The 27,638-nt window shown below is 42.2% G+C and overlaps 1 protein-coding gene across 4 annotated transcripts in view; it reads right to left on the reverse strand.

Annotated features, from left to right (window-relative positions):
* The window catches only part of Babam2 (BRISC and BRCA1 A complex member 2), a 380,020-nt gene that overhangs the window by 60,167 nt on the left and 292,215 nt on the right, over positions 1–27,638 (reverse strand). For 3 of the 4 annotated variants that reach the window (XM_027424426.2, XM_027424427.2, XM_027424428.2), the window contains exons 8-10: positions 18,769–18,868; positions 15,199–15,269; positions 12,141–12,223 (exon numbers count right to left, since the gene is read on the reverse strand). In XM_027424426.2, coding sequence (XP_027280227.1) covers positions 12,141–12,223; positions 15,199–15,269; positions 18,769–18,868 — 254 coding nt within the window. Of the gene's footprint in view, positions 1–5,310; positions 5,358–12,140; positions 12,224–15,198; positions 15,270–18,768; positions 18,869–27,638 lie in introns of those variants that run through there. The other variant, XM_035447565.1, reaches the window with a different exon arrangement.

The following is a 27,638-nucleotide window of genomic DNA, read 5'->3' on the forward strand; positions in this document are numbered from 1 at the left end:
ATTCCCAGCACCCACACATGGTAACTCTCAACTGTCTGTAACTCCAGTTCCAGGGGATCCAACACCATCGCACAGATATAAATGCAGGCAGAATACCAATGAACATGGAATGAATTTTTTTTAAAAAAAGAACAATAGTGAGTCCTAAACCAGTTCCCATCAATAGGAAGACAGAGGACAGATAAATCCATATATCTGGCCAAATAGCGCAGAACCATCTGGACTGGGGAAAACCTGGGATTTCTGGCTTGGAATGGACACTGTGCCATGTGAACGCTGGCCCATTCTTTCCTCATCTGGATGCCCTGGAGGCTCTAAGTACAGTATTTTCCATTCTGGCCTTATCATCTCCAGGCTACTCCTCTGAACAAAACCTTGCTTTAACTGATGGTATCTGCTGTCTAGATGTCTAAAGAAGAAGCCTGGAAACACCTTCGTACTTTGTGTGTTTAGATATGCATGTGTGAGGAAGCATTAAGTGTCTCCCTCAATCACTCCCCATCTTATCTTTTGAGACACAATCTCTTGCTGAATCCAGAGCTCACCAACTGGCTAAACTGGTTGGCCCCTGAGCTTCGGGGTCCCCACTAGGGTCACTGACATATTTGACCATACCTAGCTTTTTATGTAGATGCTGGGGATCCAAACTCAGGTTTTCATGTTTGCACAACCCACACTTTACCAGCTGAGTCATGTTCCCAGCCCAGAAACATTGTTATATTCTTATACATATCTTCTACATGGAGTCAACCACCAAGATTTATTTGCAAGAGATTTCTCTCAATCTTTCCCCTTCCACCCTTGGTAAAGACTGTTCTGCTTCAGATCTAATCATCTGCTGGACTACCTTCCCAGGCCAGTTGCTTTCCATTCCACACCATCTTCTACAATACCAGACTAATTTAATTGTTAAAAGCAAACACATTCCACTTTTCTACTGAGCCCTCTTTCATTCTCTTCTTGGGATAAAGTCAGACATCAGACTGGTATGCAGTACTGTCTGTGTTCTGGCCTCTGATGACCTCTGTAGTGGAATCTCTCACCACTCCCTGGGATCCACCAGACACTTGAGAAATTGGAGTCATTTACAGTTCTTCACAAACACTTGACCATTTCTTCTCTCGGTATCTTTGTTTATGCTAATCCTTTGGCCTAAGTATCCTTCCAACCTTCCTGCTCTAGTAAGTTGGGTGTCCCCACCCTGTGTTCCCATAATACCTGCTGTATACCTAGCATTACTCTTTAAAGACTGCCTCATTATTACACTGTGTTTGTTTGACTTTTGAGACTGAGTCTCATTGTACACTTGTGATTCTTGTCCCTGGGCCTCCCAAGCATGGGCATTACATGGGTATTGCACTACCATGTCTATGTGACTTTTATGTTCATTTGCTCCAAGAATGCGAGCCATTTCAGAGAAGATACCAAACATCCAGCAGCCTGTGTCTCGACAGTGTCTGGACAAATGGTGGTGTGAACAGACCCCTGTGCAGGTCACGTCTAGGTCCACAGGGCAGAAAGAAGAAGGAGGGGACTGGGGGAAGGCACACAGGCAGGAAGAAGTGAGATGGTCTCTCAGTGCTGGAGTTGAACGCAGGCTCTCATACATGGTAGGCAAGCACTTTGATTGATATCCCTCTATATTTCTTGATGACATGATCATATATATATATATATATATATATATATATATAAAACCCAGGTTGATTTGAAACTCATAGTCCTAGTGTTTGGATTAACAGTGTGTGCCACCTTGCCTTACTTTGTATTTCTATATATTAACAATGAACAATTAGAAAATGAAAATGTAAAAACTTAGGAATTAGTCTAACAGAAAAATGTACAAGCCCTGAATATTGAGCATTATAAAACACTATCTATCATAGGAAATTAAAAATGACTAAAATAAATAGAAATGTAAACCATGTTCATGAACTATAAGACAGTATTTCTAAGATAGTGATTTTCTTCCACAGAAGAATGAATGCAACAGCATTCCAATCATGTTTGTTGTGCAGAAACTGACACACTTATTCTAAGATGAACAAGAATGGAAAGGCAAAGGATTCACATAGTCTAAATAATTCTGAAGACAGAAATATAAATGTGCCCAGAATGATGGCACACAAATCCCAGGACTTTGGATGCAGAGACAGGAGGTCTGTAAGACTGCACTATACAGGGAGGAAGATCTTGTCTTCAAAATAAATAGGGGCTGGAGTGACGATTCAGTGGTTAAGAACACGTACTGCTCTGGCCTCTGGCGGAGGACCCCAGCGGGATCGCCAGCATCCATGGCTCAAAACTACCCGTAACTTCAGCTCTAGAAAATCTGAAACTGTCTTCTTGCCTCTGTGGGCACCTGTACTTGTGAATTAAAACAACTTAATTGGGGAGAGGGGCCCCCACCTACCATCCTGTTACTAAAAGCCAAGCCAGGAGAAGTCTGGACCTCAGAGTGACACTCTGTCTCAAAAAAGAAAATCAATTAAATTTAGACTGTTTTGAATTAGATTAGGCAAGACTTTCTTAAGCATACCATACAAAAAAATGCTCTATAAAATTGAGACATGATAAAAAGAGACCTCATAAAAACTGTAAACTTAGTTTTTGGAAAGATGCAGTTAAACAAAAAAGCTCTGTTAAAGTTTATAGAACACATTACTGACAAATGGATTCTACCCAAGTTTATAAAGAATTCGTAAGTCAGGGCTAGGGGTGAGGCACCATGGTATAGCATTTGCACAGAGGGGTGGCTCAAAAAACTGAAAAATAAGATATTATCATGCCAATGAAAAACTGAAGAAAGATTTCAACAGATACTTCCCGTTTCATGAATTAACTTACTTGGACAGTTGGCACACAAAGAGCAACAGCACTAGACATGGGAACGTCAACTAAAAGTCACAGTCATACGCCCTACTGAAGCTAACATTAAAGACTGATACTAGCAAAAGCTGGGAGAATGCAAACACTCACACACTATTAGGAAGACGGTAAAGTGTCATACTCCTTTAAAGCAGTATGGTGGTGGATTACTGAGTTAAACACACACTTACTGGATGATTCACATCCCTACTCCCAGAGTTAACCAAACAGGACTAAAAGCATATGTCAAAACAAAGACTTTCCCTTAAGTTATACCCAAGGAGCAATAATCTTAATCACCAGATATTGCAAAGAAACAAGATTCATTATCTGGGGTGGAATACTACTCAGTGACAAACAGGAAGGAAACATCAATATACAAGTGCAGACCTAAAAACACAAAACAACATGATATCCTGCATGGTTCCATTATAAAGCAAATAGTACAGATTCTATAGTGACAGAACCCCTGACCTAATGCTCTCTATCTAACTGCTACAAATTCTATTGAAAACTGTCATAAAGATTGAATGGCTCATATTCTAAATTGAGGCAATCAGAAACTCTGGAATGGCTAGGTACTACATCATGTAAGATTCTGCCTCTTTTATGGGTGATGTGATGTTCTCGACAGTTTCTTACCTAAGCTTAATGTCTTAAGTACACTTTGGAAAGGAAAATGGATAGTGATGTTCATTACTTGGGACTACAGCAATTCTTCAGTGATGCTTCTGAGACCCTGACTGCTTTGGATCCTGATCTGAACAAGCTAAATATAATGATAACATGTTTGAGGGGTTGGAGAGATGGCTCAGTGGTTAAGAGCACTACTGATCTTCCAGAGGACCTGGACTCTATTCTCAGCACTTGCATGAGGCAGTTTAAAACTTCAGTAACTCCAGTTCCAGGAGATCCAACGCCTTCTGAACTCTGTGGTCACCTGCATGCATACAATACACACACACACACACACACACACACACACACACACACACACACACACTCTCTCTCTCTCTCTCTCTCTCTCTCTCTCTCTAAAAAAAACAAAACAAAAAACCCCCCAAAACAAAAAGACAAAAACATAAAAACAACAACAACAACAAAAAACCCAAACCTTTCAAAAAAGAAAGTATGTTTAAGACAAACAGGGAAGTTTAAAGGCAGACTGGGAATGTTCTGGCATTAAAGAATTAGTTATAAGAGTGTGTGGTATATACACTATGTTTTTAAAACTCATTACTGCAGGGGCAGGCAGATCTCTGGGAGTTCGAGGCCAGCCTGGTCTACAAGAGAAACTCTGTCTTGAAAAACCAAACCAGACCAAACCAAAACAACAACAACAAAAACATTACTATTAGAGATACATATGGAAATATTTCTAGATGAAATGAGAGATGTATTTTACACTTGCTTAAAAATAGTTCAGAAAATTCTAAGAGCAAATGAAAAGGAGGTTTGGGTAAAGAAACAAGGGAGACAAATCAGCATTACAGGTGTTGTATACATGAGAGTTCCTGATGCTATTTCCCTTGCTCTTACATGTGTTTGGTTTCTGTAATCATGTGTGTGTGTGTGTGTGTGTGTGTGTGTGTGTGTGTGTGTGTGTGTGTGTGTGTGTGTGTGTGTGTGTGTGTGTGTGTGTGTGTGTGTGTGTGTGTGTGTGTGTGTGTGTGTGGTGTGTGTGTGTGTGTGTGTGTGTGTGTGTGTGTGTGTGTGTGTGTGTGTGTGTGTGTGTGTGTGTGTGTGTGTGTGTGTGTGTGTGTGTGTGTGTGTGTGTGTGTGTGTGTGTGTGTGTGTGTGTGTGTGTGTGTGTGTGTGTGTGTGTGTGTGTGTGTGTGTGTGTGTGTGTGTGTGTGTGTGTGTGTGTGTGTGTGTGTGTGTGTGTGTGTGGTGTGTGTGTGTGTGTGTGTGTGTGTGTGTGTGTGTGTGTGTGTGGTACTTGGAACTGATCTCAGGTTCTTGCATGTCTTTGGCAAGTGTTTTACCAGGAAACATATAGACAGCTCACTTTTTACTTTTTGAGATGCAGTCTCACTATGTTACTGCCCAGCCTTTAATGTACTCTGTCCTGGATCCTTGGGATGTACTGTGGATCTTTCCTGCTTCACACTCTCGAAGTAGCTGGATTATATAAGTGGCACCCCTAGGCCTGACAGTGTTTTGTTTTTTAATTTTAATTTGTGATTAAACGTATATGGGGGACATGCACATGTGGAGGTCAGACAAAATCCTTTGTGAATTATTTCTTTCCTTTCACCATGTGGAGATCAAATTCAGGTGGTTAGGCTTGGCGGCAAAGGACCTTTTTATCTGTTGAGTCATCTTGCGGGGCCCAGTGTTCTTGTTTGTAAAGAGTCATAGGCACTCATGGTAGATCCAGTGCACAGAACTGTTTGCATTGTACTTAGTTAATAAGACAATGGAGAGTGTGTAAAGGGGCATGCACTTTGCCATGGTTTAACTCTTCCTCTTGTCTGGGGGCAGGGCAACTCCAACATACACATCACTTCCCAGGCGTGGACAGGCACTGGATCTTGAATGCCCTTTGGACTCTGTATGGCAACCATTATCAGGCACAGTCACCATCTAAGCCGAGTTTCTGATACTCCATTGTTTAATACTTGCATTAAATCATGCAGTTTGTTCTTTCAGTGGTCAGAGTGAACTTTTATCTCATTTATTTGTGTCCCTGTGGAAGAGATTATAGCCGGACAACTTGCCACCATTAAGGAACAACTCTGGCTTCATGCTCTGATGCCCTCAGCTAGGAATGTCATCCCTACACAGATTCACTCAAATTCTTTAGAGATGAGAGGAAGTTGCCACTTACAGAGCTTGACAGTGACATTCTGTTCCTGCACCATGTTCAGGACAAAGCAGCCACCCGAGAGGATGGCTTTACTCTTATTGGCAGGTGACAGTGTGACCTCATACAAGTAATTTCCTGGGTTATACTAGCAATCATGAACTCGACAAATCAGAGCTTGGAAGGGGCATCTGCAGCAATGACAAGCCTCTGGCTTTTACTAACAATTTTCAAAAGCTCTCTTGATTTTTAAGTTATTGGCCTCAGTTAAGGAAAGAATTGTTTCAAGGACTAGAAGGATTAGTGTGAAGTTGTCAATATTCTCTCGCTTCATAAATATTAAGTACTGCTGGAGAATGAACCCTTTGAAAAGCAGTATGAAAACTTCTGTTCTTATTTATTTATTTATTTATTTATTTATTTATTTGTTATTATTATGGTTTTTCAAGAGAGGGTTTCTCTGTGTAGCTTTGGAGCCTGTCCTGAAACTAGCTCTTATAGACCAAGCTGCCAGGCTGGTCTCAAACTCACTGAGATCTGCCTGCATCTGCCTCCCGAGTGCTGGGGTTAAAGGTGTGCACCACCACTGCCTGGCCAGACTTCTGTTCTTTTTTTTTTTTTTTTCTTGCAGATTTTTTTTATTTGAATTAGAAATGAGATTGTTTAAAATGACAATCCCAGTTCCCTTCTCCCTCCCATCCTCCCCCCAACGAAAATCCTATCTATCACATATTCTTTCTGCTCCCCCGGGATGGTGAGGCCTTCCATAGGGTATCATCAGAGTCTATCATATCCTTTGGGATAGGGCCTAGGCCCACCTCCATGTGTTTTGGCTCAGGGAGTATTCCTCTATATGGAATGGGCTCCCAAAGTCCACACCTATGCTAGGGATAAGTACTGAACTACTACAGGAGGTCTGGTAGATTACTGAGGTTTCCTCACTGAAACCCATGTTCCTGGGGTCTGCATTAGTCCCATGCTGGTATCCCAGCTATCAGTCTGGGGACCAAGAGTTCCCTGATGTTCAGGTCAGTTGTTTCTGTGGGTTTCACCAGCCTGGTCTGGACCCCTTTGCTCTTCACTCATCCTTCTCTGCATCTGGATTCCAGTTCAGTGCAGTGATTAGTTGTGGGTGTCTGTTTCTACTTTCACCAGCTGCTGGATGAGGGCTACCGGGTGGCATATAAGTCAGTCATCAATCTCATTATCAGAGGAGGGCATTTAAGGTAGCCTCTCCTCTGTTGCTTAAGATTATTAGCTGGTGTCATCTTTGTAGATCTCCAGACATTTCCCTAGTGCCTGATTTCTCTGTAAACCTAAAATGTCTCCCTCTATTATGATATCTCCATTCTTCTTATCTTCTATTCTTCCCCTGACTCAACCTTTCTGCTCCCTCGTGTCCTCTGAATCCCTCCCCTTCTCATTGGACTTCTGTTCTGAATAGAAGCTTTGGAGCCATGGGAGAAAGAAGAATTAATGTAAAAGTGGGAAATAGAGACACACAGAGAAGACAGTTGATGAGTCTTATCATTAAGAAGGAAGAAAGGAAAGAAGGAAGAAAAGAAGGAAGAAATAAGAAAGAAATTGGAGCAAGAAAGTCATTCTTTAGACCCAATGAACCAACTATGTACCTGTATCCCCCATGACAACTCTGCAGTAGAGTCAGAGCAGCCCAAGTCCCATGAGAAGACACAACTATGCCCAATGAGGACACTGGCTCTTTGCTTTCATAAATGAGACTATTACAGCAACCACAGACATCTATAATGTGCTTACAGTTAACATGTACTCATATAACACATGGGGCAATTACTAGCACAAACAACATGGGGAAGCAAAGCTACTACATCCTACTAGCATTAAGTCATTATTAACCTCAGGTAGACTGTGTTAAGCCAAAGATGCACAGAAAACCTTGACAACAAACTACTAAGAAAGTATCTAAGAAACAGCAACCACAAAAGAACCCCAAACACATCCCCCATTGTGCTCCAGTCTAGAGGTTCAAGTTCTTGGCTGCCTGGGGGTGTCTGAAGAATCTCCTTCCCCAGCAGGCTTCTTCCTTGGCTTTCAAATGGCCTACCCTCTAATGTCTTGAGAGAAATGCCACCTCCAGGAGAGATCATTCTAACCACACTCAAAGACTGCTTCCAAGGACTCAACTCTGTGCCATCATGGTACTGGTGCCCATTTCAAATGCATGCACTCATGGGAGCCTTACAAGCATCACTTTATTTTCTAAATCACCGACATACAATAGGTGAGTCATAAACACTGTTGTATTTCACCTTTACCTGATTTTATCAACTGGACTGGGGCTGGCACACTTTCTCTAAAAGGGGCCAAATGGTAAAGATTTTAGGCTTTGTGGACCATGCAGCATCTCCATTGCACACTCTTTCCTTTCTCTCTTTCTTTTTCTTCTTCCTAGCAACCTTGTAAAAACATGAGCACTCTTCTTGGTTTGCACACTACATGGAAACAGGCTGTGGTCTGTAGGCTACAATGTTCTAACTCCTCTGCTATACTACTATGTGCATCCTAAGATCAAGCCTGAGTTATTTATGTCTGTCCCAAGACTACCTACCGTATTACTGAACATAGAGAAAATGCTAACACAGCTAGCCTTATGAACAATGGAGAAAAAGAGAAAAATGGACAGATTGGGGCTAACAGGCATTTCCTAGGGAGATACAGCACATTGTCCAGGCCAGATCAACAGGGGTTTACAGATACCAGGGAAAGACAGCTTGTCACAGTCATGGCTTCCACCCACTTCTACCTTCAGGCCCTGGATCTTAACTCTGCCACCACAGGCCACATGCTGCTGCTTGCTGCTGCCTGGGGCCCATAAATAAGGGAAGTTGCCTCTTCAGGGCTGCCAGTGCTCTGTGCCATTACCATACCTTGCTATATGGCTCTTTCACCATCAACATTCTGACAAACTGCTGGCTTGTGGGTACCATCTACCTCCAGAGGTAAGAACAAGTTGGTAGACAGATGGACCTGCTCAACCACTCAAAGAACTTCTCAAATAGTGGCCAAGAAACCTCTCTAACACTTTCTGGAAAAAGGAAGCAGTTTCTTCTGATGTGGTGTGACTGCAGATACTGATCAAGGATGAAGGGAGGAAGGAGTGAGCGGCTGGGATGCTGCATAGCCATATTCAGATGTACAAGAATACCAGAGTGCTGCAGCATTGCCTGGGGAGCTGGGAATGCGGATAACATATCTTTTAGAGGCATTCTTGCAACAGTCTGAGGTCAGCTCCATCTGGCACAAGAGAGGGGCACCTTTCCTCTGGCATCCCCAAGTTAGCACCAGCAGCTGCCCCACTGACACTGGTTTGCTGGGCTGGGAGAATGCAAAGATAGAGAGTGGGGCAGAGGTGGTAGTTCATGTCCTGCTAGGTCTTCAACCTCCGTGAAGTTGTGGAGCCACCCACGGGAGACTGGCTCTATCTGGAGGCACTTCCTTCCTCCTCGTTCACATGTTGAGATCCCAGAATAATTCACTGCAGTGTTCTTTGTCAAGTCCCTACCACCCCATATTCACTCCCCCCATTTTTGTAGGAGAAAAAAGAGGAACAAATGGTCCCCTGGGCGTTGTAACCAAGCAAGCAGATGCTTCCAAAGGAAGGTAAGTGTCAGATGTGCAACCATATGACTGAGGAAAACACATTATCTAACTAAGCTCCACTGTGCTGTACCAGGTCCTAGTCTTAGATAAGAAAGAGGCAAAAGGATGCAAATGATGTGTTTAAAAGCAGGCTGTGAGTTAGGGAGGGAGCAGGAGACAGCATCAAAGGCCCTTCATTTACAGATTGCTCTTATCTGCCAGAAGAGCAACAGTGTGTGGGCTGTGACACTGTGACACTAAGGGACAAGGAACCAACAGCCTGGGGAGGAAAGGAATGGCAGTTTAGGGAAACACTTTGGAAAACAGCCAATGAAACCCAGGTTTTAAGGCAGCCATTCCAAGGAGCTCCCTCAGAGTCTGTTTCTGAAGAAGACAGTTCACAACTAAGGGAAAATATGGCGGGGGACAGTTTTGAATGTACAACTCAGAAAAGCGAAGGTGGGTGGAGAAGGAGTATTAAGAAATACTGGAAGCACAATATCAGAGAGACGATATTCTGCAAGAAATTCAAAAGCAGTAACAATTATTCTGAGCACTGAGGGTACTGACCAAGAGTTGGCAGGAGCCACCATGCAAGTGTTCTTTTAGACAGAACCTCACTGCAAGCGATGATTTCCTCTAGTAACTAGTAGGGCATGATATGGTTTGTCCCTCTAGGATTCTTGTGCTGGATGTTTCATCCCCAATGTTCAGAATCTTTGAAGTCAGGCCTACAGAAAAGCAGTCAGAACACTGGGTGCCATGTTGGGTGGGTTTCGTGCCACTCTTACCCTCATGGGAACGAATCGTCAGGAAGCTAAGTCACAAAACACATCAGACCTTCTGAATAATGCAGCAAGTTTCTTTTCTTTTCATTTTGTTTTTTCGAGACAGGGTTTCTCTGTGGCTTTGGAGGCTATCCTGGAACTAGCTCTTGTAGACCAGGCTGGTCTTGAACTCACAGAGATCCACCTGCCTCTGCCTCCCGAGTGCTGGGATTAAAGGCGTGCACCACCAATGCCCGGCTCGCAAGTTTCTTTTCTATGTCACTGCAATGCTGCGACCCAGTCGAGGGGCCTGGAATAAACCTTAAGACTCTGGACTTGCAAAACCACAAGTTATACAAACCACTCTTCTTTATAAAGTACCTAGCCTTGGGCACATTGTTCTAGCAACAGAAAGGTGGACTAATATATGCCATTTTTGAGAGCATATGCATGCTGAGAAAAAGATTAGGACTATAGAATGTTAAGAATGCATTTTTTTCCTTTATGTCTGATATGCTTTAACACCAATTGAACAAAACCACAACTAGGAAACAGAAGTAAGTTTTCAGGAAAAGGGTTTGCACTGTTAGGACCTTCAAGATGAAGGAGTTATTGAGGTGTTCATCCAACCTAGCACTGGGGTGTCCTCAACCACTCTGGCGACATCTGACAACCAACACTACCGCCACCATTCAAGGATGAGTTAGTCTAGGGCAATCATATCAGGCAATACTTCCACATCAATTAAAGCGGCAACTGGGATCTGGGTACCAGGTAAGAAAACTAGTAATTTTGAGGCATCATTTCCTAGTATACTTTTTACTGTGGACTAAATTCCATATAGTGATATTTCCCATCCACCACACATGTTCAAAAAAACTAAAACAGAAGGAATCTTGACCCAGTGATTTGAACAAGGTGTAGTTGGAAGTACTCCCAGGCTGGAGCTCTCTCTTTCCAATTCTGTTTACCCATACACATAATTAATACAAAAATGCCTTTTCCAGATTTAATTCTTGAAAAAAATTGCCCTAATGTAGAATGAGCTACCAAGCAGGAGCACAATGTGGAGCACCATCCAAGCTGGGGATGGCTAGGTAACCCTGGCAAGGAAGAGGATCCATCCCCTATGCACAGCCAGCTCTCCACAGCCTCTGTGAGGTGTGTCGCATCATGTTGCACAAGGAGGCTGTCGCTCCACCTTATGGACATTTAGGGTCTTAAAAAAACCCAAAGTCAGTATCGGTACATTGTCTGAACACCATGACTATACAGGGCCAAAGTATCCCTTCCTAATAGGGTCTAATGAGAGATAAGAAGTTCTGCATCTGAATGAAGCCAGCACAATCCCTTTGCTTTTGTCCTACCTTAAGCTGGAAAGGACGGAACTCCTTGGTCATTGACTTAAGTAAAAACATTATATGCCACATTGCCAAGGAATGGAGGGCTGAGTTGACTTGCAGCCTAAACCTGATGCCACAGGCCATTGGCCCTTCTACAGCAAAGAAATATGACGAAAACCACCCACAAGAGAAAGCTGGACCAGTGGTCACTGACCCACTACTGATTGATTGTACAACAACCATTTACACATGACCTCAATGTGGAAAATCACCAAGGAGGGCTGTTGGGGATGTGTCACTTTTTATTAGTCAAAGTCAAAAACTGTCACTCACTAAGGACCAGAAGATCAAAGCAAGCCTGCTCTCAGGGATGTGGAGACCTGACACTGGATACAGAAATCTGTCTGGAGTAGGGTCACTGTATCCCGACAATAGTGACATTTTGTACTAATCATTTTCTGTTGTGAGGTGCTGTCTTGGGACAGATGGACATTAGAGGTTTAGTTGATCACCGAACCTCTCATTCACTTGTGACAGTGAGAAATGTTTCCAGACATTATCAGATGTCTTCTGTGGCTGAGAAACAATGGTTTCTTAGAGAGACATCCTTGTTATGACCTCAATATAAATATACACATGCTAAATTAAAAAGAGCCACGTTGGAAGGCCAAAAGTTCTCACCCTGATGATTACAGAAGAACATTCTTAAGTGTATGCACATAGTAAGAGTATACTCACTGTGTACAAGGAAACAAAAATCTTTCCACATGAGCAGCAGAGTAAGTTTTGTAAAGCCTTCTGCATCATATTCCACGACACCTCTAAGGAAAAAAACACACAGACTCTTATAAAAATAAGGTTCAAGTAAGTGAAGATTCTATCTAAAAAGTGACTGCACTGAAGATAGATGTTAACACCCGTGTGCATCAAGAAGGGTCTAGGGTTTGGAACGAGAGTACTGAGGTTCATGTCACGACCTTGCCATTTCCTACAGCTCATGATCTCACTCAAATCTCTTAACCTGTGGTGACTTAGCTTCCTTATCCAGCAGCAAATTATGATATTGGTAAGCTTTTTAACAAGACTGCAAAGAAAAAAAGAAAATAAACCACAAAATGGAAACATCAGTCACCAGTTATGAATGAAGGGGCAATCTAAGAAACCACTGGGCACTGGGCATGATGTCATACGCCTTTTATCCCAGCACTTGGGAGGCAGGGGCAGGTGGACCTTTGGATCTCTGTGAGTTCAAGCCCAGCCTGTCTGTATCCCTAGTTCCAGGCTGGGCTACAAAGTAAGACCCTGTCTCAAAATGAAACAAAATTTAAAATGAAACCAGGTCATAGATGGCATTACTATAGCAAATGTCACCTGAGCTTAAGTCTCACTTTACCCAGGGACTAAACAGAGGTGACACTGACAATATAATTTGGGATTGTACTGGAATTCTTGCATTGGTACCCTGGCTTCTGTCTTCCCAACAAAACAGCAACATCAGTGGGCAATATGATGTGGTATCAAGGGACAACAGTTCCTGGCTTGCTGAGGGGGCTGGCAGAACCTGGTAGGTTCACCTCACCAATTTCCTACAAGAATGGAGTGGTAAACAATGCTGTTACTAAAGTATGACAATATTAACCATGCACCGGGGACAGGAAAATACTCCTTCACACAAGGGAGTCTCTGAAGTCTCTGAAGAGATCTCTCTCCTCAACTGATCAATGCTATTCATGATTCCCAGTTTAATACAGGGACATTATAGGAAACATACAGGAACTAAGATCCCAAGGACCAGGTGACCTGCTCAAGGACGGTGTGTGTATCATGCAGATCTGACTTAAGCCAACAATGTTGGCTTATGAAAGGATAATTAACCCAATATTGTAACCATGGGGTCTGAACTCTTTAGTTCCCATATTTCAGAGGCAAAACCAAAATATAATGCCTTTTATTCCTAAGTATATAATATGGTAATACAGTGGTAATCATTTGTAATTTAGTAACTACATAAAAGTAGTACTATATTATTATTCTATGTGCATAACAAAATATGCAAAGTGTTTATTAAAGGAGAATGGTATCAAAAACAATTGTAAATTCTTTTTTCATATTTTTCTTATAACCCAATGGATGTGTGTAACCCTTGGGGTGTGTACTTCCCATTCTGAAGATCATTGTGCTAGTTTCTTTGTTTTCCATCATATATGCTAAAGATAATCTACTCAAAATTCAGATCAGTAATGTTTATTAACACTATTGTATAAAAAGTTCTCTCCCAAAATGTTCATCAATAAAGCTGAAAATAATTTTAGCCATGGTAAAAGAGTTAGGTAAAAGACAGCCATGTTGCTCCATAGTGACATTTCTATTTAGGATAATGAAAAACGCCATAATAGTTAATGAGAGAATTGTTTGGCAGTTTTCCAGGAGTCAGAGTTTTGCTTATAACTGTGCCACGGTGTGAAAGCTTTACTCTTTGTTTCGTCTGCAGTTCTATTATTTTCCAGTCATTTCTGAAATAAGGAGGGGCCCATAGCAGAGCACTGAAATCTCCTGTACCAAACCCCGGGTGGAGAGCTCTACCTTTAAAGGCTATGAAGAAAATACACTGGTGCCCCTGACAGCATTTAGAAGAAATGGCTGTAAAGAGCATGGCTTCTGGCATCCAGGGGGAAGGGCAGATGCACAGGGCAGCAGTGGGAAGAGCTACTCCATGCTATCCCTGCAGTCATACACTTCCCACCTGGCTCTTGTACCATCTTATCACTCCTTCTCTGCAGTATACTTTCAGGTATACTTTCAGTATACTTTCATCACTTTCAAGTGTAATGTTAGGATTCCTTTCCCGAACCTGTGAGGCACTACTCCTGTCAGGAGACCTGGATCCTGGGGCAATCAGATTCCTGCCTTGTTGGCCCCTCTAGATATGAGACTTCACTGGATCACTAAACTTCCAAGTCTCAGGGCCACCTGCAATAAAATGTGCCTAACTGAACCATCTGTGATGCCCATCATCAGCTGAACGGACAACCAAAACGCAGTACACACAGACAATGGGATTTCATTTGTCCATAAAAGAGAATGGAATCCCAGTGCCTGCAGGAAACTGGAGAAAACTGGAAATCATTATGTTAAGCGAAATAAAGCAGATTCAGAAAAGACAAATACCACATGTTTCCTCACATACATGGAATCTACTTTCAAATATGCGTGTGTAGGTCATCAAAGTGGGAAGAGCAGCACAAGAAGGGAGGAGAGCATGAGGAAGGACAGGGTAATGGGATACATGTGACAAGAAAGCAAACAGGGAGGCTACTTGGGAGGAAGAAGGGGGAACAGCAAGAGAGACAGGGGGTATGGGTAGGGCACTTAGAGGAGGAATAACAATAAAGTAGAATGATGTGTGTATGGAAAAGACCATAATGAAACCCATTACTTATAGGCTAACTTAAAAATGAATTTTTATAAAGCATAGGAAAAAAGCCCTGTTGGTTACCTCCAGACAACTAGAAGACAATGGAGATGAAAGTGCAGTACAAGTTACCCAAAGCACCACAAGAAATAGGCTATATACCCTAGATGGCTGCAGAGAACACCACCAAGATGGCCATGTTTAGGAGAGGCATACTGATGCTCAGAGAACATACTTGGTTCTATGATTTGCTAAAGGATGCTAAAAGCTAAGTCATCCTGGCAGCTCTAGGGTAAGCACCAAAGCCAGAATGTCATGGAGAAGGCACCACATGTGAGAACCAAGTGTACTGTTGATAGATGGTCTAAACAAGGCAGAACTTACGTGCCAAAGTGACTGAGAAAAGCAGCAATATACTCCCTTCTTTTGTGATATCCTTGAATCACATACTGTACCTGGAATGGAAACCCAAAGCTGAGAATTAGTGCACAAAGATTTAAAACGCTCCATTATGAAAAACTGGAGAGATTCAGAGAAGCAGGAGGGACAGGGAAATGAACACCCATATCCCCACCCTGTATTCAACAACTCCTGAGTATTTTGCCTAGCTGCTTTACCTAGCCGTCTACCTACCTACCTATCAACCTATCAATCAATCTTGCTGAAACATTTCAAAGGAAATTAAAGACATCTCGACGTTTCACCCCAAATACTTCATTTAGTATGCAACTCCAAAAGAATTAGACATTCTCTTTAGGAAGCCACAAATACAGTTGTCAGACCCAACAGGGTTAATGAGCATTCCAATGTCATCTCCTACCCTGTCTGTGTTCAGCTTTTCTTCATGGCCCCCAAAACATTGTTTCCAAAACAGCATATAATTCAGGATTAGATACGTTGCTTGTTTATATTTTTAAAATCTTTTAATTACACAATAACAGCATATATGTTGTGTGTGTCCACACAAGCATGCATAACTGTCTTATAGACTATTTCAATTGTCTGTTTCCTTTATTGTCTGTATTTTCCTATACACTAGAATCTAAAGCTAAAGGTATGGTTAGATTGGGTTAGAGGTTTTTGGAGAGTGCTGGATGTCTCTACAATTTTGTTCAAATGACTGCAGAACCTGGAAAAGCTGTTGCTGCTATTGATGCATAACATACTGCCATTATTGGTATATATATATATATATATATATATATATATATATATATAATTTGAATTTTTGGAAACTTTAGCTGTGCTGTCAACTTTGGAAAAAAATATCCCAGTTTACCGTGTTGAGTTGGCATTGTACAAAAATTAACAGCCTTATTGGTCTAGAAATGCTGAACTTAATTTTTTTCCATTTGTACAGGGGTAACGCACTGTATTAAATATGTAAGGTCTAAAAAAAAAAAAAAAGAAGGGATTTTGAGAGCCCATCTCTTGTGAAGGGATGCTCTCTTGACCTGGACACATGGGGAAGGGCCTAGGCCTGGCCCAGGATGATGTGATAGACTTTGGGGAGCCCCTTTTGAGGGCCTTACCCTGCCTGGGGAGTGGAGGGGGATGGCTAGGGGCAGGTGGGATGTTGGGGGGAGGGGAGGGAGAGGGAGAGGGAGAAGGGATTGACAACTGAAGCAAGCTTGTTCCTAATTTGAACTAATAAAATAAAAAGAAATCTCCCTAGGTAATACTGGGCCTCATCATTTGGGTAAATCACTCCATTGCAGCAGGATGCTCTCCCTTGCTGTAGTGAATATATGCCATAGTAGACACACACCCCACTTCTCAGGGCAAACGGTCTGCCAGTGTATCTCCCAAAGCAGATTTGGTTCCCCATTAATCATTCACTTAAGAGCTTCAGTATCAAATAGGAGATTCTTCTTTGAATTATTTCATTTGGGGTTGAAAAATAGTGATGTAAAAAAGTTCTATTATTCCTTTTGTATTTATCTATAAAGCTATTTCATCAAGTGGGGCTTTTTGGTTATCTTGAACTCCCATTGAAAGGGTAAGATAAAATTAAAAAGGTAAAATAATGCTTAATTCTTTCAAAAAACTTAATATTCAGAATGAGAAGTATTACAATGGGTGATTTTATTTGCATTTTTGTATATTCTTGTTAGCACAAAAATGACAATTTCTATTAAAAAATGAAACCATTATGCTAGGTAGCTGAAAGTAAGTTATTTATACAATAGCTTCTACCATACAACACATCCTTTCTAATGGTCTCACTGTGACTGAAAGAAATAATGAGAGATCCCCCAAAACTGTTCATATTGGCTGTAGCCACACTGCATTCCCATGGCTAAGGAGAGCTCAAGATAAAGTACTTGGCATAACCTTGACACAAGTGGTCCTGATAGCCAGGTTCTACCTTTGAAAAATAAAAACAATTCTATTTATATAATAGTGGTTTATGTCAATTTACAAAAACAGTGCTTACTTTGCAGCCTTAATGCAAGATCAGATGTTATTTTCAGAAAAGAAAAACAGATGATAAGTTTGCTTAAGTGGCTTTGTTTAAAAAAAGGATGAAAACAGTTCTGTGTACTTGATTTTAAAAACAGAAAAGCATTTTAACAGAAACCCACAACAAAACTGACTATAAAGATAGATTCCGATGTAATTATGGAAACTCATTTGAAGAGACTGCTCCTAAAAGCAGCCCATGCTGTCCTCGTTTAGAACAAACAGAAGAACACCAATTTTAAAAACAAGTAAAATTAATGAAAGGGAACCAGATAAGAAAAACACTGATTCTTATATTTCTGAGAAAAAACGATATTCTAATTTCTTTGAGGGAAATGTATGACTAGAAATTAATCTCAATTGGGGAGCTTTACAAAGGCTTCGCTTCTCAGTTCTGGAAGACACAATTTACATTTTTCTCTAGAATTCTGGAACACAGATTTGAAGGCAGTGCAAAGCCCTAGAATGTAAATAAGAATCCTGCCCTCCCCTCTGGCTCAGAGAGGGACAGTGAGCGGGGGAGAGGTTGTCTCAGCAGAAGCCACCACTCCATGAAGCTAAGTGCCTTGGAATCTGGGCCAGCCCCACATGCGGTAGCCTTGCCAATTTCAGTTTCTGTGACATTTAAAAATTAATACTGAAGCCTCTGAAATACTATTGTTCTTTAAAAATACGTCCTATAGAGAGATGAACTATCTTCTGAATGAGAGAGATAAACAAAAGATCTGTTTTCCCAGCCAATATGAAGGAGTCAACAGGAGCAAAGAAAATAGCACTTTGGCAATTAAGCCAACTGAGTCATAGTCCATGTGGGACGGGAAAGAGCCAGGGTTACCAGTGCGCTAACATCTCTAGTTTGCAGCTAAATATATTGGCTAGACATTAACAAGTATATGTTCACACTTTGGGGAAATAGTTGACTACCGCCATTACAGTAAACTCAGCTATGTGCTCTTGATTACAGCTAAGGGAAAACTTCAGATAATTTGATCTGGTGGAGACAAAACCAGCTGACCCAGAATTCTTGCGCCTAGAGGAACAAAAACTCTGGTCAACTGCTGCTCCCAGGCATGACAAGAATGAAGGACAGACAATTAATGGGTGAGATAAGAAAGCAGAAAAAAATGAAGGTTTTTTTAAGGAATTATCCTGACATTGGCTGGCTGTAGACATGTGTGTACACCGGATGACTGGGGAGAAAGGAGTTCACAAATGTAAAACCATAAGAAGGCACAAGATACACCAAAAATGTAGGGGATACAGGAATTCTAAGAGTTGACATAAATCACCAGAGTGAAGGGAAAGAGATGAAGATAAGACAAGCAGTGGAAGCTGAGTCCTCAGAAAAGGGGGAAGAAGAGTAGGAGGAACAGATGAAGTGTCCTTTAGAGTAGGCAAGGCAGAGGCTGAAGACACAGAGGTATCTGAGGTGCACCGACCATGAAGAAGGGGACTCTCACAAGTCACAGAGGTCAGGGGACTGGCTTTTACCTTGTTGGTGAGCAGGTGGCAAACTTGAGGCACATAATCAATGAGACAGCCTCCTCCTGGAAAAGCAGGGATATGAAGAGCTGAAGAGCCTCCGAGGGCACTGAAAGGACAAGAGCATAAGGGACTTGTCTTAGAGCCAAGACAACGTGGGATATGGTACCCCAAGCAGACTTGGCACAGCATCATGGCCTGGCCACCAGCTGACTTGTGTTAATGAGGTTGAGAATATGAGCTACACATTATCACTAAATGTCTGTATTTCAATTCACTTTGTTGCACCGACAGGTTACACATCTTTAAGAACAACTGAAGATAATATCACACAGCAGTATATATTTGTCACTTCTAAGATAATATCACATAGCAGTATATATCTACTACTTCTAACTGGCTCAGGTAAATGTCTTACCAGTGGTAGGTAGACATCATTCAAACAAACTTTTATACTCCTCGTTGTGGTTGTGCCAGTTTAGTGCTGGACAAAGATAAGTTGTTCATCAAACACCTGGCCTGAGCTACAGGGAACTGACAAGCCAGTTCTGGAATTCACCAGGGACAAGAGAAAGAGATGGAAAAAAACAAATCAATAATCACTGACCCAATCATTGATTGTCAGCCTTGATTCTGAAACAGTTGCCAGAACTTTTACACAGGTGAAACTTTTTCCACAGAAATTAAGTGCCCAATGATAAAAAAGAAACAATTCAGAAACTTATAGTATGAATTTCATTTATCACCCTCAATCTTTCCTTTTGCCGTTTTTTTCTTCTTTTCATTTTATTTTAATGTATATGTTGCTATACTTAAATCCCCCTGTAATATTCTGGGAAATAAAATAAAATACCCCAGGCCCTTATTGCTGTGAGTATTTATTGTAGGAGTCCCAGTTCTGATGTTGTGAATGAATGTCAACCATAACTACCTGCAAGCTCCTTTCTAGAGTGTAGGGCAGGGTGACTCAGTCCAGGGCTGTGACACAGGGAACACGTTGAACTCCAAACCCCTACTCTACTGTCTGCAGATTTCTGAAATTAAATTTCCCGGTAAAGATGAATTTTATGTTTGCTTTTGGGAATGAAAAATCCCAACAAACAAAAGGTGGGTGATGCAAGGAGGTCGGAGATGGAGTGGAAATACTCGGCCCTCAAGTTGTTGACTGTGATGAGAACTGAGAACTGACGGTGAGCACAGCAGCCTGTGCTCGGTACACTACTGACATCATCTATGCTTTGCAACTGCCCAGGACTGGGATGACCAGGCCTTCTCTCGCTACTCTTAGCATGGATACCGGGTTAGGTTTAATAGAAACTCCAAAGATGGTCAGGAAAAGCCCCGCAACACCCTGTGAACTGGGGGCAAGATTTCTGTCCTTGCTTCTAACCTACAAGGTACATTGTCCATCAGTTTCTAATGACTCCATTAGGTTAGAAAACCAATCGAGAAGACAATTCTACAGGATAAAAAACAAGAGTTCAATATTTATGCCTTGTGGTTACTGGTTAAATATACATACAATGTAGAAAACTAAAGTAAATATCAAGATCCAGGGTACCCACAGCTTACTCAGAGAAATAATCATTGGTATTACAAAAACTCCAAACTAAGTAAACTAATTTGGACAGTGTCCTGGAATTGATTGACTGCAGTGTGCTTTTGGCTTGTGTAAAACATTATAGGATAGATCTTTAACCATTTGTTAAATTGTTTGAAAGAAAAATAGTGTGAGGCAATCCTCTCAATCTTTCTCCCCTCCCCTGCCTCTCCCTCCCCTTCCTCCATCTATCTCTCTCACATCCTTGTTCTCTCTCTCTGCTTGAATTGTGTCATTCTGAAAAGCAGCCATAAACAAACACTGCTTGTGGTGGTGAAAATGAACAGAGGTATGAAGAAATGTAGAGTCTTGCTGTCAGGCCTGTTTCTCTGATTATCAAGAACCAATGCTTGTTGCTATTCTATCACATCCCTACAACTCATCGAAGAAAGCAAGGCTTGGGGGGGGGGGGGGGACACAGGCAATTACCTGAAGCTTTCACAACTAGTCAATGGTCAAGCCAAGATTAGAAGGCAGGTCTATCTGTTTGTCACTAGCGCCCCTGATATTTTTGCTGACATACTTTGCTTCCTAAGAAAAGGATGAATTTAGTAATGAAAGGCTGCAGGGTTGGGAAGAACAGCTGTGTGGCTGCCTAAAGTCCTCGGGTCAAGATGTTGATGGGGAAAGCTCCTGAGACACTCCGATGATCACTAAAGCAGATACTGAGAGGCATGGCTCATCTCCCTTGCACTCACTCATCAGAAGAGCAGCAGGTGAGCCAGCATTTGTCTCCATGTTCACACCTTAGCACTCACCACATCTCAACAACCAGATTTGCTTGATTTTGACCAACTGACCACTCTTGGTATCTACCTTTGAACCACTTAGCTACCTGAAGTTTGTCAGATGTTATGAAACAGAGCTTTAACTGGGCTCATTTTAAAAGGATGCTTGTGATGGGCAGTGGTGGTGTACACCTTTAATCCCAGGACTCAGGAAGCAGAGGCAGCGATCTCTGTGAGTTGAGGCCAGCCCAGTCTACAGAATGAGCTCCAAGACAGCCATGTCTGTTACACAGAGAAAGCCTGTCTCGAAAAATAAAACCATGACAACGACAACAACAAAGATGCTAGCTTCACCACTAGTTTAACTCAGGGGTCTCTTAGTGTGTAAGGAAACATAACCTAAGACCCAGTGTCACACACTGATAAGTACTGTTGATTCATATGCCAATCCCCACCCCATGGGTAAATATTTAACATGCTGGTTAGAGCCTGAATGCTGTTCTGATCATGTGAATAAACAAAGGCTGATACCATGAAATAAAAACACTATTATATTTTCAAGGGTAGAAGGTAGAAGTAATGGCTTGTGAGCTCCAATCATTTGATATTGATGAACTAACAATAACAACAACAATGGACTGAGTACATGGAAAACTGACCCTGTGCAGAAGAGATTCCAGGGCTTGCTCAGAAACTGCCGGGGATAAGGAGCTGGTGTGGAGAGGCAGCACCAACCTTGCAGTGGCTACTGTGGGGCTGAGCTGGGCAAGCTGCTGCCTCAGCGCTCTGCAGTGGCGCACTGAGACAGGTGAGAAGGTGAGGGAGTGCTGTGGGCGTGGCAGGGCCTTGGGCTGAATCTGGGAGAGGGGTGAAGGGGATGCTTTGATGAAGAAGCACCTTCTGAGTCATGGATTAAAATGAAACCTGAAGTTAGGTGCTAATTCTTAGAGACTAAAACTAAATTGGTATGTAAAAATTTGAAAGTCAGAGTTTGAAAATCTCTTCATCCAATACTTAGTGGAACAGAACAAAAGGTAACCAAAAAGGTAATTCCAGCATCTCCTTAACTCTAAAAGATAATCATAGCAACTTTTTCTGATAAAGATTAAAATATTCCTTTCCATGCAAATGAAACTGATAGAGCCTTTTGTGAACTATAGTCAGAATGTCTCTGCTATTCAAGACTTGACTCGGCTGCAGTGTGACAACATAAGGGAATTATTTTGACATGACAAAATGCACGGAGCCAGTCTGTCTGAAAGCCTGAGTGAGGACAATGGGGTCTGACACTGACCCCTGATGAAACAGCAACTCCCAAGTAAAATGAAGAAAACATCATTTAGATGGGAGGCAACCAGAGTGTCGAGGGATTCTTTCCCCTATAGAGTTCTCTCAAGTCAAGTATCTCATCAGCACGACAGAGATAACACTGCTCTTAAACAGATCACCTCTTGTGCATTAAGAGGGTTACATTAAAAACAGGGGTTATACTAATATTCAAACAGCACCAGGCACTCCAAAAGAAAACACTAGAATGGTTCTGAGCTGAGTTTCCATGTCCAGGAGTAAGGACAAGACCGTCAGGGACACCTGGGACAGTCCCTGTGCACTGGGAATGCACTGGACTTGGGTCTGAGGGACAGGGAGCTGTCAGGCTGTCTCCTCCACAGTACAGTTGTGAGAGTGTGGGCAGTTAATGCAGGAAACGGGAATTTTCAGGACCATAACCAGGAGACAGGCTGCCTCTAGCTCCAAGCGGCACTGCCAACAAATATCAACTGTCTGCTTAACAGTTTAAAGGCATCATTTTCCCAAATAAATGTATGACCAGGACATCACAGCAAGGCCTTGTGAGGCAGAGGAATGCAAGGGCGCTCCATGGTATCAGAATGTATTTCCTGGAGGCCTGCCAGGACAGCCGTTATAAGTCACTGATGTTTAATGAGTACCTACTTTGGGCAGGCATTCCATAATATCTAAACACCATTACAACCCTGCCAACCAGATTTAACTAGATTCATTCACAGATGAGAAAAGTGAGATTCAAGGTTTCAGTATGTTATTCAAGAACAGCTACATCACGGACAACTACAATGCTTGAGTCTGTCTTTCTGGTTCCAAAGCCTGTGTCCTGTTTCATTAGGGACTCTTTCACAGAAAGACTTGTCTGTCTTTTGTATGGGTGTTTTGCCTTCATGTTTGTCTGTGTACCAAGTGCATGCCCAGTGCCTGAAGAAGGCTTAGGATTCCCTGGAAGTAGAGTTACAGATGGTTGTGAGCTGTCATGTGGCTGCCGGGAATTAAACCAGGGTCCTCTTGAAGAGCAGCAAGTGCTGAGACATCTCTCTGGCCTCAATACTGAATGCTTTAAAGATTACTCCTTATTTAATCCCAGCACTCAAGAAGCAGAGGCAGGTGGATCTCTGTGAATTTGAGGCCAGACTGACATACAAAGAGTGTTCCAGGACAGCCAGTGCTATAAAGAGAAACCCTGTTTCAGAAAACAAAAACAAAAACAAAAAAAGGTAGGAGGATCTGTACGAATTTGAGGTTAGCCAAGGTTATGTAGTGAGTTATAAGCAAACCTGGGCTACAGTGCAGGGCTTGGTCTCAAAGAACACCCCCTCAAGAAAAGTCTGTTCCTTCCCTATATACTAAGTAACCAAAGCTGTCTGTAATGGCTTTATCCATCAAATTTACCACCTTGTCATCTTACTCCTTCTTAGTTTGAGACACATGTGTCACAGCCAACCTAGTGGAACTTAAAAATCCACATATATAATACACACATATATCATATACATGTATGTACACTTTCTAGACCTGTTATTAGCCCTTTATGGTTTAACTTTGAGCCATATCAAGAGTCTCTCAAGCCTCAGTTAAGCAAAATCAGGGTATAATACAATATGGAAAGATCCCAATGTGCATGAGAGAAGAAGAAAATAAAAGACAGATCAGAATGGGTACTCAAAATCACAAGTGGGAGAACTCTGGGGAGCCACACTGGGGTAGCAGGCTCCAAATGACATTGGGGCAGGACAGCCTACACACACCTGTAGCAAAGCTAAACACACTCCACTGCCTGCTTGGAATACTGTATTCTATTTCTTGTTCCTCTATTTTAGAGAAGCAGATAAAAATGGAAATGTTCTGAGATAATGACAATGATGAGTAGGCACCCAGAAAATGTTCCTCTTTGGAGCAAAGTCTAAAGAAGCTGAAACTGTTGAGTTTGATCTCTCAGATGTTTATGGAATTATTAAAAGGACAATTAAAAAGATGACATACTTTGTGGTACTGTCAATTGGCTGTTCTTTGCTTAGGAAAAATATGCATGAAAAGAACTCCAATGGCAATAAACAGGATTTAGTCTACAAATGAACTCCACATGGGACAAAAGACAGACAAACTCATGCTCTACATCAGGAGTGGGGTAATGGCTAATCTTGATTGTTAATCTGATAGGCTTTACAATTACTATGGAAACAAATCTCTGGGTATATCTCTGAGGGCTATCTGGAATAACTGAGGTGGGAGGACCCATTCTAATATTACAGTAGCATTCTGTGGGTTGGGGTCCTGGACTAGATAGATCTAAGAACAAGCATTCGTGCTCTGATTTCTGACTGTGGACACAATGTAAGCAGCACTTCCCGTTCCTGCTTACCCCTCTTGTCACATGGATTGTATGCCTCCAAATTGTAAGCCAAAGCAAACCCTTCCTTCCTTAAATTGCTTTTGTTCCAGGGACCAGAAAAGGAACTAATACAAGAAGGGTTATTCCATCCTACACATGAGAAGGCTGGAAGGTAATAAGCTGGAAGGTGTGCCTCTAAGGCACACACGTGGTGATGGTAGACACATCTAACTCCAGGTCTCTGGTGTAAATCTGCCCCACTCCCAGGTTTTTGGTTTCCACTGTGGCCCTTCAAAATCCCCCATCACACAACCTGATCTCTGCTTCTACGTGTGGCTTCAGTGTGTCAGGTGATGACAAACCCCTCACGGCTTTTTCCAGGAAACTTAACCAAGTACCAAATTGGAAGCAAAAAAGAGAGCCTTTCTCATTCTAGGAAAAAAAAAAAAAAAAAAAAAAAAAAAAAAAAACTCTTGGGAACCTAAGAGAACTGTGCAGATCAGAGGCCCTGACCCTTTCCAGTGGAATGCATGCAAGAAAATTTTACATTGAAAGGAGACAGAAGATGGGACTATTTTAATTGCAAACAGAGTTTGTCTAACAGCATGTGCTCTAACTGAGCCTTTGTTCAGTAATATGCTTTAAGTTTGTTAAATGTCTCACAGAAGCCTTTGAGGGGCAGTGATCTTAGCAGATGTCCACATCAGGGTTCTGTTAGCACATGGAAAAGCATCTTAAGGAAGCCCCTAAACAATGGGCTTGGGAGATGTTGCCCTAAGACTTGGTGGAAACTACTTAGAAGATCCCTTGCCACTAGAGACACATCAGGGGAAGACTGGGAAGAGTTTTTCCCTCTTGCTGCAGCCCTATCCCTAGCCTATGAATTGTAGTTAATTCCACCACAATCTTTTAAAGTAAAACAACTTTCAAATACTAGTGGTCAGGTATGAATGAATTTACTTCAACTTGTTATACATTTACAAATCTGCACTGCCCCAGAATGGTTTAATGCTCTTGTAGTTGTGAAGCCAGGTTACTTTTCCTGTGAATTGTTTCAAAACATTTTTATTGGATGCACTCAATAGTTACTCAAACCTTATTTATCTTTTCCCAACAACTCCTCGCCTCACAAAAATCATAGGTTTTAAGGGCATCCAAAGGCAGACGTACAGAACAAGAGGCAAACCTTTTGCCCCCAGAGGACAGGGTATCCACTGCTTCTTGTTCAGTGGTGTTTGCTAAAGGCTCTTACACAGGAACGGCACACACACACACACACACACACACACACACACACACACACACACACACACACACACACACACACACACACACACACACCACCCCTGTGCTCAAAGAACTAATGTGGAGGTAGCTGGCTCAAACACCCAATTGAAAAGACATTGGAAAATGAGATTAGCCCAGGAACTGGTACTCTTCACTTTACAACTTGTTTCCACAGTGATCCTTGCTTGATTTCTAACATCAGCCTTACAAAGCAGGCAACTGCTCAGACAGCACCAAAGAGGAGAAAAGTGTGGTTGGGAGTGGGCAGAACCTACCCAAACTGGAAATGAAACTGGGTTTGCAAAGTTTCTCTGCACTAGTAGTTTCCGTGTTTGTTTAAGAATAATCTGGGGAGCTTGTTAAAGATTCACAAACCCAAGCCCCACCCTTGAGATGGCAATGAATGTATTAGGTCCAGCAGGTCTGAGATGGGGTCTGGGAATTGGCCCTTTAGTGGCCCATTCAGGCAGAGCACTACACACCTCCTGCAGCTGGAATTCTTCACTCTGACCATGTTCATATGCTAGACCAGGCAGAGGAGGGGAGAGCAAATCTGCCTCCCAACCCAGAAGCATCAGGAGTGTGTGAAAGAATCTGCCATGAGCTTCAGGTCTGACTGGATTACACAGTAGGTCTCAGGCCTGTCCAAACCCTATACTGAGACTCTGTCCCTCAAACCCAAGCAAAAGCCAAAATAAAACAAATACCACCACCACCAAAAAACAAGGCAGAGGAGGGTACAGAGATGTCTTGGCAGTTAAAAACACTGGTTACTCTTGCAGAGGACCCAGGTTTGGTTTCCAGAACCAACACTAGATAGCTGACAACCACATGTAACTCCAGTTCTAGGGACTCTGGCACCCTCCTCTTCTAGCCCCTATGGGCATCTGAATGTACATAGTTACATATACTAACTCCTAGGTCCCATACACATATACATTAAAAACTAACAAACAAAAAACCCAACCAACAAGGCAAAATTGTGGATCAAAAGCAAGGAACTCATTGGACCATATGTAATAGCTTTCTGGCCCACGGAAAGAGGCATAACTCCTCAGGCTGGCCAGACTATCTACTAAGTAGAGGACTGTGACTGGAGAGGGAGCAAGAAGGATGATGGTGGATCCAGATGCCTACATATGCTAAGTTAGAAACAAAATGAGGTTAAGAAAAGCTATGTTTAGTTGCAGAGTGAGCAAGATCCAGGAGATAAAGAACTAAGGGCTTCTAGAATGAATCACAGGCAACCTTATTACTTAACTTTCTCTTTTATTCTGACAACTTCCAAATCTATAGCTCTAGATCAGACTGGTACTATAATCAGGATCCAGATAATTCACTTGAAACAACCTGTTCACAAACCCCTGCCTAAGCAATTAACTGTTGCTGCATGCATCCCACTTCAGTAATGACAACTCTTACCTTTTAGTTCCCCAATGAAAAGCCTCAGCCACCGCCCCCACCCCTTTGCCTCTTCTCTCATAGGCCATATTCAAAGCTGGGACCAACTTTCCACCATTGCCCATCTGACTCACTGCCCATCTAGGACTGCTCCCACTATTCTCTTCCCAGCCACTTTTGGGGTTTTCTTCCTCATCTGCATCAGGTCTTAACCCAATACCAC

The sequence above is a fragment of the Cricetulus griseus genome, chromosome 7, assembly GCF_003668045.3.
Source record: "Cricetulus griseus strain 17A/GY chromosome 7, alternate assembly CriGri-PICRH-1.0, whole genome shotgun sequence".
In the NCBI taxonomy this organism is placed as follows: domain Eukaryota; kingdom Metazoa; phylum Chordata; class Mammalia; order Rodentia; family Cricetidae; genus Cricetulus; species Cricetulus griseus.